We start from the raw sequence: 11,859 nt of genomic DNA on the forward strand, positions 1-11,859 counted from the left end.
TCCTTCCTGAAGATACAGGGCGAGGCACAGTGAATCTGCTGGACCAGCTTCAAGAACAATATACCAGCCTATCCACTGCCACCTCCCACAGCTCCAGATTCGTAGGTGCTTCCTGGATGTAACCAGTCATAGATACAAAGTAGACTCATCATCTTTTCCTCAAATAGTTTCTTCTCCCAGAGTCCTCATCCTGATTGATGGCAGTGTCACCTACCTGGGTACTGAGCTGGCCACCTGAGGGTCAGCCCCTCACTCTTTTTTTTTTTTTTTTGATATGGAGTCTCGCTCTGTCACCCAGGCTGGAGTGCAGTGGCGCAATCTCGGCTCACTGTAAGCTCCACCTCCCGGGTTCATGCCATTCTCCTGCCTCAACCTCCCGAGTAGCTGGGACTACAGGCGCCTGCTACCACACCCGGATAATTTTTTGTATTTTTAGTAGAGATGGGGTTTCACCGTGTTAGCCAGGATGGTCTCTATCTCCTGACCTCGTGATCCACCCGCCTAGGCCTCCCAAAGTGCTGGGATTACAGGCGTGAGCCACTGCGCACGGCCGTCAGCCCTCACTCTTAAGCTCCACACACAATCAAAGCCTGGGTCTTGGCCCCTCCACTGCCTTTCCACACCCTTCCTGTCCAGAACTGCTCCACCAGGGGGGCAGATCCATGGAGAGGTGGGGAGGTGGGAGGTACAGTGGCTGAGAGTGAGCTTCCGGAGTCACAGGGACCTGGGTTTGAAGCTTGTGCTGCTGCTGGTCACTATGTGACCTTGGGCAAGTTATTTCACCCTCTAAGCCTCAGTTTCCTTTCTGTAAGGTGGGAATAATAATAGTACCTACTTCATAGGACTGTGGAGACTGTAACTGACCAGCTGAATATAACGTGCTTTGCCCAGTGACTGCACGATGGCAGGCCTGATAACATTAGCTTTTGTTACGAATTCATCTCCATCTCTTGCCTAGACCTCGGCTGTAGTCCCCTCACCAAGCCCCAGGCTGTCTAATCTATCTGCTGCCTTGTTCCCAGGGTGATTGAAAATGCAAACATGGTCATTGGACTCTTGGCTTTATTTCTTTCTGTGGCTCCCCAGGGTCCACACAAGAAGGCATGTGGCCTTTCATAAGCTGATCCAATCCTTCCAAGCCCTCCTACCCTCTGCTTCCAGCATGGAGTGCTCTGTGCTCCAGCCTCAGGATCTTTTTTTTCTTTTTTTTTTTGAGACAAAGTCTCTCTCTGTTGCTCAGGCTTGAGTGTCCTGGCAGGATCCTGGCTCACTGTAACCTCCGCATCCCGGGTTCAAGAGATTCTCGTGCCTCAGCCTTCTGAATAGCTGGGATTACAAACGCCCACCACTACACCTGGGTAATTTTGATGCCTCCATTCCAGAATGGTCTGGAAGTTTCCTGAGGTAAGCCTATCTAATATGGCAGATATTGAGCCCCAAATGAGGCAGGGTCCCACTCATCCCTAAGTGCCACCCTCCTCAACAGAAGACTCTGGGCCGGACGTGGTGGCTCACGCCTATAATCCCAACAATTTGGGAGGCTGAGTTGGGGTGGATCGTTTGAGGTCAGGAGTTTGAGACCAGCCTGGCCAACATGGTGAAACCCCGTCTCTACTAAAAATACAAAAAATAGCCAGGCGTGGCGGCATGCTCCTGTAATCCCAGTTACTCAGGAGGCTGAGGCAGGAGAATTGCTTGAACCCAGGAGGCAGGGGTTGCACTGAACCTAGATCACGCCACTGCACTCCAGCCTGGGAGACAGAGTGAGACTCCATCTCAAACAAAACAAAACAAAACAAAACAAACAAAAAACAAAACAAAAAAACAGGAGACTCTGCCCCTAGCTGATAGGCAGCTGCTCTGTGGGTGGCACGATGCCACATTCTCAACCCAGCCTCTGTTTTCCAGGGGTGCATAAGCCTCTTGCGGGGACAGGTGTGTAGTGGATGCTGTGGTGTACCTCCCCATCCCCTTCCTCTCCAAACACTGCCCTTGGCTGAAAGAAGATGCCTCCCCCATCCACTGACTGTCTGTAAGGGGCACAAAGCCTGGCCAACATGGTGAAACCCCGTCTCTACTAAAAATGCAAAAGTTAGCCGGGTGTGGTGGTGGGCACCTGTAATCCCAGCTACTTGGGAGACTGAGGCAGAATTACTTGAACCCGGGAAGCGGAGTTTGGTGAACTGAGATTGTGCCATTGCACTCCTGCCTGGGTGAGAGAGCAAGCCTCCACCAAAAAATAAAGAAAGAAAGAGAGAAAGAGAGAGGAAGGAAGGAACGAAGGAAGGAAGGAAGGAAAGAAAGGGAAGGGAAGGCAGAAGAAAGAAAGAAAGAGAGAAAAAAATAAATCAGCGGTGGGTGCAACATCTCAGATGTCTGACAGGTACAGGGATGGAGTAAGTGTAAGGACTGGGGAACTGGATGGTTGTTGGGGCAGTCAGTGCAGGGGAGAAAGACAGTCAGAGGCTGGGGGTGAAGAATCGCTGCTTGAAGGCAAAGTGGAAAAGCAGAGGGCCTCCTTGGCAGCATGTAAAGAAACTCACCTCCTGAAGTTAAGGAACAGAGAGAAGTCAGCGTGGCAGAGCCTGAGAGCAGGTTGAATTCCCAACCTTAATGAGTCAGCTATACAGAGGAGGCCCCTGGGGAGAAGTGGAAGACATCCAGGGACAGAAATTAGTGCCCCTCCTTCCTTGGGGACAATGCCTCTTCCTCAGGAGACAGGTACTATCCCCTCCCCAACCCTGAGTATACACTGCACCTCCTCTTCTTGCACTAGGCCAGTAACTAGGGCTAAATTGCAACCTCACCCACTGGTGAAGTGCTGGGTCGGCTGAGGGAGGAAGGAGGCTCTGTCCTGAAGGAGCTGCAGGTCCCAGCTAGAGCCAGGAGAGTGGGGACTGGAATCAGAGAATGCTGGCTGGGCCAAGGGGGTCAGAGCATAAAGTTGGATAACGAACATGTGTTGGTGTGGGAGCTCTTTTCCCTGTTACAGAATTTATCACCCTGGCAAGGACCCTGGTACTTGGAAGCTTGGAGAAAGTGATTCAGGGCTCTTACCCGCAGTGGGCAGGATGGCTGACAGCTCCCAGCTGGGTTCTCCTGCAACTGCCCTCAGTGAAGCAAGCTGCTTCACCCAAGGTTGATGCAGGACAAAGAGGCGGGTCCAGAAGGGCTTCCCAGGTCTGAGGCTCCTCAGGAGATGGGCCAAGGCCTCGGTTACAGCTGCACCATCACAGCTCAGCTTCCACTGCCCGGCCGTCTGCCCTGCTCCACGACAGGGGTTGCTCATGAGACCTCTCCCCAGTAAACTTCCCGCACGCAGCTCTCCATCTCTCATGCCCTGGGGAGCCTGCCACATGGCAGGTCTCAGGCTGGAAAGGTAAAGGCGTAAAGGCAAGATGTGCTCAGTGCCAGGTCTGTGGGGCGGACCTTAAGTGCAGGGGAGGAGTTGAGAGAGAAAGTGACCATCAAAACCACCAGAAAACGCAGCCACTGCACAAGAGCCTGAAGAGAGGGCTGTGCTTCCTGCACGCTGGGCCTCTCAACTGCTCTGCATGGAAAACTGGGGTCTCAGAGGCATCGTCAAGGTGTCCCTGGGACATGGCCATGGGGCCCACTCCTTGGTCTGCCCCAAATGGGCTCCCTTCAGTCCCTTCAGTCTGGAAGTGAAACTGGGCAGCTGACACACGGAGGGGAGCGGGTGTGTCCCCATGCCGGAAGCTCTCAGATTCCAGGTCTGGGGCTTCTGCACCGGGCCCGGCGGGATGCTCACTGCCCCTGCACCAGGCTCTCCGGGTGCATCAGCAGCTGTGGCAGGCTCGGTGCCCGGGATGGGGTGGGGTCTGTGGGGAGGTCTTCTCCAACCCCCGGCCGTGGCGACGGGTCAGTGTGCCTTTATTCAATGGCCTCTGCCCTCCACCTCTCATTGTCACCATTAGGGCCACTCCTCTGCATATGGCCTCTCCACCCATTTCTCCCTTCTGGAAGGACTCCTTTTTTTTTTTTTTTTTTTTTTCCTGAGATACAGTCTCGCTCTGTGGCCCAGGTTGGAGTGCAGTGGTGTAATCTTGGCTCACTGCAAACTCTGCCTCCCAGGTTCCAGCAATTCTCTTGCCTCAGCCTCCCGAGTAGCTGGGATTACAGGCACCCACCACCACACCCAGCTAATTTTTGTATTTTTAGTAGAGACGGGGTTTCACCATGTTGGCCAGACTGGTATTGAACTCCTGACCTCAAGCTATCCACCCACCTCAGCCTCCCAAAGTGCTGGGATTACAGGTGTGAGCCGCTGTGCCTGGCCTTTTCTGGAAGGATTCTTAAAGGTCCTCAGAGCCTCCCTGTTGGCAGAATCTGAGATCTGTTCTCCATTCTTTGTGGCATTTCAGGCTCTAACTGCCCCATTTCTTGGACATTCTCCCCTGGGTTCTTCCCTTCTTATGACTTCACCTGTGTTCCTGTTAATAACTCCTTTCCCTGCTAACAGTGGTCATCCCGAAAGCTTGGTTCTCAGCTTTCCTGTGGTGACGCACATCCCCTCAGAACCTTCTTTTACTGCCATGACATCAGTTATCCGCTGAATAACTGTCGTCATCATCCTCGCCACATCTGATTAGGAGTGGGATGGGGGCTCTGATGGGTCAGAAGTGCGGCTCTGCCAGGGCAGGTGGGGAGTTAGGTAGCATGGCCCCTGGGAGTTCTCTGTGCCCTGGACAACCCATCTCCAAACTGCTATAGAATATTCTGGAATCCTGCCTGGGCGCGGTGGCTCACACCTGTAATCCCGGCACTTTGAGAGGCTGAGGCAGGTGGATCACCTGAGATCAGGAGTTCGAGACCAGCCTGACCAACACAGTGAAAGTCCATCTCTAGGAAAAATACAGAAAGTTAGCCAGGCGTGGAGGTGTGTGCCTGTACTCCCAGCTACTTGGGAGGCTAAGGCAGGAGAATTGCTTGAACCTGGGAAGCGGAGCTTGCAGTGAGCCGAGATCGCGCCACTGCACTCCAGCCTGGGCCACACAGCAAGACTCCGTCTCAAAAAAAAAAAAAAAAGACTATTCTGGAGTCTCGAAGTGGAAGCCCAGTCACAGACCATGATTTTCATGGGACCAAAGAGCCTTTTGGCAGAAAACTGAACCCCATCTGGCATCTGAAATGTGTAAACCTGTCTGGGAGACCAAAAGAGGCCAGGCTAGGCGGAGAGACAGAGGGACCCCTGAGGGGAGCCATCATGGGTGAGGCAGGGTGGCATGGTACACACTGGGAAGGGAGTCGGGGTGGGGGAGTCGTGGATACAGGACTTTCAAGTGAGCTGCTGCTGGAGGGAGAGGCCGGGCACAAAAAACCTCGGCCTCCCAAGGTGCTGGGTTTACAAGCATGAGCCACCATGTCCAGCCATTTCTGTGGTTTAAAGTCATCCAGTTTGTGTTACAGCACCCGTGGGAAACATACAGATGCCATCTTCTCCCTGTCTGTATCTACATTTTTTTTTTTGAGATGACAGTTTCACTCTTGTTGCCCAGGCTGGAGTGCGATGGCATGATCTTGGCTCACTGCAACCTCCGCCTCCCTGATTCAAGCGATTCTCCTGCCTCAGCTTCCCAAGTGGCTGGGATTACAAGCACCCACCACCACACCCGACTAATTTTTTGTATTTTCAGTAGAGACGGAGTTTCACCATATTGGCCAGGCTGGTCTCGAACTCTTGACCTCAGGTGATCCACCCACCTCGGCCTTCCAAAGTGCTGGGATTACAGGCGTGAGCCATGGCGCCCAGCCTTGCCCATCAGGTTAGGTGTTTATCAGCTGTCTAGAGTGACTGAACAGGTATGACTTGGGGGGCAAAGGACACATTCTCCCCTCCATCCCCAAGATCCACTTGAGAGGCAGTCACCAGAGACATTGCCAGCGCTCTAACTGCAGAAGCAGGACAAGACTCGGCCAATCAGTGTCCCTGGTGTGAGGATGACCTTGGAGGTGCTTCTTTTTAGAGCCCACCTGAGGTCAGGAGTTTTTTGTTTTTGTTTTTTTTTTGAGACAACATCTTGCTCAGTCACCCAGGCTGGAGTGCAGGGGCATATCACTGCAGCCTCAACCACCTAGGCTCAGGTGATCTTCCCACCTCAGCCTCCCAAGTAGTTGGGGCTACAGGTGTGTGCCACCATACTTGGCTGATTTTTAAATTTTTTGTAGAGATGGGGATCTTGCTATATTGCCTAGGCTGGTCTCAAACTCCTGGGCTCAAGTGATCCTCCTGCCTTGGCCTCCCAAAGTGCTGGGATTACAGGTGTGAGCCACTATGCCCAGGCCCAGGGATCTCTTTCTATCTGTACCCATCACCCTGTGGGCCCCTCACCCTCCTAATTTTCCTTCTCATTGGTGGTGACGTGTGGTTTTCTTCCTGTTGACTAGGACAAAGGTCCCAGCGATCACCCTGCCCTCCCTTTCTGTCCCCTCTCCTGTCCCACAAGGGTTTGAACTTCCCCGTTTCACCATGTTTAACAGACCGCCTCATCTTTAAAAACATTTATTTGTATTTGTATTTTTCTGAGACAGGGTCTCGCTCTGTTGCCCAGGCTGGAGTGCAGTGGCGCAGTCTTGGCTCACTGCAGCCTTGACCTCTCCGGCTCAAGCCATCCTCCCACCTCTGTCTCCCAAAGTGCTGGGATTACAGGGGTGAGCCACTATGCCTGGCTTACTGCTTCATCCTGTTCTCTGAGGTTCTAGACCTCTAGGGTGTTGTCCAGAAAGAACAGGGCCATGTGGAAGTCAGCAAAGGGAGAGGCCGATTGAACAGCAGGCTCTTCTCAGGCATTGCCAAGTGGCTGTGATTAGGATTGGCCACCAGGGGGTGCCATGGAGCCACAGAGTCTATGAAGGGAGAGAAGAGGCCTTTTGGGGAACTCTGGATTGAAGGTGGGGATGCCCAGCTGAGGTCTTGGACATGATCACCCCGCCAAACCGAGCCCAAGGAGGTTTCTGGTTAGTCCTGAGAGGTCTGTCGAGGGTCCCTTCTAGCAGGCAGGTGGGCCTCAGAGAGCCGAGAAGGGCCCTGGGAGACGGGGACCCAGAGACAGGAGGAGTGCAGGTGGTGGGTGGGCGGGGGCACTGGGATGGGGTCACTCCACGGTCAGAGGCTGTGTCCCAAACCGTGCGGGTAGGAACAGGAGCTTCCTCTGCGGGGGTTTGAAAGAGTGCACCTGTGAGGACACTGAAACCCAGCAGGAGAATCATGAAGACAGGAACCAGGAGTCTCATTGTGAGATGCAGTGAGTCCCACCAGCGCAGCAGTGGCTGTGCATGTCAGGAGGTTTTGCCCCTCCCACTTCACTTGTTGGATGGCTCTGAGCAGGTTACTGAACCTGTCTGTGCCTCGGTTTCCTTCTCTATAACATATGGTTAATACTCATTTGACCGGGCTTCCGTGTGGATTAAAGGAGACACGTATCCAGGGCCCAGCACGTAGCAAGTGCTGTAAGCAGTGGCGCTCACAGGCTGCCAGGACAGGAAGGACCCTCAGAGGTCTGTCCCAAACTGTGGGTAGGAGCGAAAGCTTCCTCTGTGGGGGGTCAAAAGAGTGCACCTGTGAGACGCAACCTTCAGAACCCCCAGGAGCCTGAGATGGACAGGGGATCTGCACTGCTGGATGGGGCGGAGAGCCAGGCGCTGGCGCGGCAGGGGCCTGGGGGGTTGGGCAGGTGCCGGTGAGAGAAAAGCTAAGGGGCGCAGGATGGGGTGTGAGCTGGAGGGCAGGGGGTAGTCAGGGCTGACTGGGAGAGGGGCCTGCATCCCGAGGGAACGCCAGCACCAGGTGCCAAGGCCCGGGCAGCCATGGGAATGGGTGGAACCAAGGTCAATGGCAGTCAGAGAGCTTTGTAGTTGAGATGTTTGGTAGAGCAACCTCCTGAATATTTAAGTAAACTTGAAGTAGAACATACTTAAAGTGCACAAATTGGTAGCTTGAATTCCCACCCCCTCTCCCACATAAGAGGTGGGCTTGTCCAAGACTCCAAGGGACAGAGGGGGAAATCGCTGGTGCCCAGCCAGTCGGTGACAGAGCAGGGATTAGAGCTGGACCCCTGAGGCTAAGCCCCATGCTCTCTTCCCCAAACCCTGGGGCCTCAGTCAGCCTCTGGTAATCCCTTCTGTGCCCAGGGCACCAGAGCTGACGTTTCCCTTCAGCAAGGCAGGGGCAGAGGCTGCCAGAGCCCTGCTGGCGTCATCCTGCCTGGGATAGCTTGAGAGGTGGGGTGGGGGGGATTAGAAACCTCTGAGAACAGCACCACAGGCTGCCCTGGTAACATCTGCTACTACAGCCTTGCAGCCAGGAGTCCTGGATTTTCCTGGTTCCTGTGCCTGCGGACAGGTCCCCAGGGCCACTGGCTTTGTGGAGGGAACACGGTGCCCTCTCCACAGCCCAGGTAGGTGGAACCCCAGCTCCTGGCTCTCAGCCTTCAGGAACAGGAGCTTCCCTGCTTGGAGCTTCTAGACATGGAGGGAAACATGGAAGTCACGGAGTTTATTAAGTGTCTTGGAAGGTAGAGGGAGGGATGGCCTCCTCTAAGAACTGCAAATTTGCAGGGTGTCTTGGGAGACAAGAGTGCCCAGAGAGGCATGTCCGATGAGCTGGACGTGTGGGGCAGGGGGTATCCTATGCATCCTCCTTGCCTGTTCCTCCCCATCCCCCAGGCCCTCTGCAGCCCCCGGCTCCCTCTAACCTCCCCACCCCCCACCACAAATCCTGCATATGTGTGGCCCAGTCTGAGGCCATCTGGATAGAAATAGAGGCTCCCTAAGGGGATTAAGGGGCTTTTTCTCTAGGACCAAGGGCTGAGACTACCTAAAAAGCTCTCCGCCACAGGATCTTGCACCCAGAAAACCAGAAGCCTCCCTCTGGGGAGGTAAGATAAACCACATGAATGGTGGTGTGGGGGACCCGGGGGCCCACCCACTGCACAGCTGCATTAGATGTGGTCAGTGGAGGGTCAGGAGTCCTGCCTCCCCGCTGTGGGCAGCAGGGTTGGGGTGCCCCAGGCTCCATGGAGCCCTGCTCATCCCTGCCATCTCTGGGGCTCAGAAGCACCCAGAAGGCACCTGAGACCAGTGTCTGCAGGTCTGCAAGGGGACAGACCTCCAGGGATCCTTCTGGCTGCGAGGGAAAGGTGGGGAGACAGTGCCAATGTTTGTAGTGCCTGGTAACAGCCTTGAAGACCAGGTACCCGGGGAATGTGCCCATTGATTTGGGGGCTGGCTCCACCCAGTTCCTGCTATAAAAGAGGCCAGATGCACAGTGTGGGGCCAGACTCCCTGGAGATGAGGATCAGACCCCTGCCCCTTGCTGTTCTCCAACAGGTGCTGGGAGGCCCTCCGTGGCTTAGGAGGCCACTTCCAAAGGTGGGGTGCCCCAGGGAGGCACCAGTGGCCAGGATGTCCACACAGAGCACCCACCCCCCGAAACCCGAGGCCCCGCGTCTGCCGCCTGCGATCTCGAGCTGTCAGCGGCGCCACACGCTCCCTGCCAGCGAGTTTCGCTGCCTCACCCCGGAGGACGCCGTCAGCGCCTTTGAGATCGAGCGTGAAGGTGAGTGGCCCTGCACAGGGTCAGAGGGAAGCTCCACTCCGGTCCAGTTATCCTGTGGGGAGGAGACCCTTGAGTCTCCTGTCTTGGAGGCTGGGTCCCAGAGTATCAGACCATGTGTGCGCTCAAGAAAGTGGAGGAAACAGCAGCCCTAAACCCCATTTTCTTGGGGGGAATGGGGCATTTGAGTAGACACTCGGGGTGCAGCAGACAGTGGACGTGAGGCACAGCGACTACCAGTTGCCCACCTGAGCCTCCTGCCACAGCCTTCATCTCCGTCTTGGGTGTCTGCCCCCTGTACCTGGATGAGATCCGGCACTTCCTGACCCTGTGTCCGGAGCTGTCCCTGGGCTGGTTCGAGGAGGGCTGCCTTGTGGCCTTCATCATCGGCTCACTCTGGGACAAGGACAGACTCATGCAGGTGAGGACGGCGCTGTGACGCCCAGCTCCAGGGAGGCCTCTGAAGACAGAGGTCAGCCAGACGGTGGGGAGGGGAGCCCAGGGGCTGGGATTTCTTCCTCCAGAACTGGAGAGATGAGTATAGGCCACAGCCCCCTCCCAGGGCAAGGCGTTCTGGGTTTTCAAGTTTTCTCCATGGGGATGGGGGTATGGCTCAAAATTTGGGGCCCTCCTTGGCTGGGGCGGGAGCCCTGACCACAGGCACCGAGGGGACACCTGCTCCCTGCCTGGGTCGGTGGCTGGGGAGGAGCATGCATCAGCAGAAGTGACCTGGGCTCTCGTCCCTTGCTCACCTCCAGGAGTCACTGACGATGCACAGGCCTGGGGGCCACATAGCCCACCTGCACGTGCTGGCCGTGCACTGTGCCTTCCGGCAGCAGGGCAGGGGCCCCATCCTGCTGTGGCGCTACCTGCACCACCTGGGCAGCCAGCCGGCTGTGCACCGGGCCGCGCTCATGTGCGAGGACGCGCTGGTACCCTTCTATGAGAGGTTCGGCTTCCACGCCATGGGCCCCTGCGCCATCACCGTGGGCTCCCTCAGCTTCACGGAGCTCCACTGCTCCCTGCAGGGCCACCCCTTCCTGCGCAGGAACAGCGGCTGCTGAACTGGGCTGCCCACCTGGCTGCCAACGTGATCCCCGTCTCTGCCCTGGGCCCCTTAGCTCAGCTGAGCATGGAGACAGCAGTTTCCAGAGTGGAGAGAGCAGGGCTAAATAAAGAGGAGATGGGGTGGCTTCTCACAGCCCGAGCTGGAGTGGTGTGTCCTGTCTGTTCCCACGAGGCCTCTGGACCTCCTGTGTTCTGAACTCTGTACCTGAGACTGGGCTGGGTTGGTAAGTGGGGACAATGGGAGGCGCTGTGGGTTCCCTGGCTCCTTTCCTCCTCCTGGCAGGTGGGCAAAGGCACCAAGGCAGCATCCTGACAGGAGCCCATTGCTCAAGGGGGGTCCTTATTCTCCCCAGCCTCGTGGATGCCCTTTCTCACTCTTTTTTTTTTTTTTTTTTTTTTTTGAGACGGAGTCTCGCTGTGTCCCCCAGGCTGGAGTGCAGTGGCCGGATCTCAGCTCATTGCAAGCTCCGCCTCCTGGGTTTTTACACCATTCTCCGCCTCAGCCTCCCAAGTAGCTGGGACTACAGGCGCCCACCACCTCGCCCGGCTAGTTTTTTGTATTTTTTTTAGTAGAGACGGGGTTTCACCGTGTTAGCCAGGATGGTCTCGAACTCCTGACCTCGTGATCCGCCCGTCTTGGCCTCCCAAAGTGCTGGGATTACAGGCTTGAGCCACCGCGTCCGGCCCTTTCTCACTCTTAGCCACCGGAATGGGGGATAGTGGGGAGCAGATGGGGCAGAGGCGGGAGGCCTGTGCTGCGGAGGCAGCTTGGGGCAGGGAAGCTGGTGCAGGGCCCTCTGCCCATGGTAATCAAGTGGTCACACTCTGTGCCGCTCCTCAGTGTGGTGGGTGAGGCACCGGTACAGGGAGTGGACTCGTCCCCAGGTGGAGTAACAGGACAAGTTCTCCTCAGCGCCATCCCCATCAGGGCAGGCCACCCTGGGCCCAGGCAGCCCCCTCCCTGCCCTGGAGCCAACGCAGAGCAGGTGGGAGTGGGAACCCCAGGGGCCTAAGGATTCAACCCAGCCATCCCAAGTGGACCCCTGGGGTCTCCACGTGACCCCAGTCTGCTTTCTGGCCCAACTAAATCCCCAAGATGCTCCACAAGTTTTCTGCTGTCCACTGGGCCAAACCGCTGTCTCTGAGCTGCTGATGGCTGACCCCTCACCCCCAAATCTTAGTTTCATGCGACCTGAGGTCTCCGTTGAAGACAATAC

At 56.1% G+C, this 11,859-nt stretch overlaps 1 protein-coding gene across 1 annotated transcript; it reads left to right on the forward strand.

The window, feature by feature from the left end:
* Nucleotides 1-9,348: 9,348 nt before the first annotated feature.
* Nucleotides 9,349-10,756, forward strand: AANAT (aralkylamine N-acetyltransferase). Its single transcript, NM_001047127.1, is given in 3 exon segments — nucleotides 9,349-9,577; nucleotides 9,841-9,995; nucleotides 10,333-10,756. Coding segments are annotated over 3 exon segments (615 nt in total). The 5' UTR covers nucleotides 9,349-9,423; the 3' UTR covers nucleotides 10,639-10,756.
* Nucleotides 10,757-11,859: the final 1,103 nt, after the last annotated feature.

Source organism: Macaca mulatta, chromosome 16 (genome assembly GCF_049350105.2).
Source record: "Macaca mulatta isolate MMU2019108-1 chromosome 16, T2T-MMU8v2.0, whole genome shotgun sequence".
In the NCBI taxonomy this organism is placed as follows: Eukaryota; Metazoa; Chordata; class Mammalia; order Primates; family Cercopithecidae; genus Macaca; species Macaca mulatta.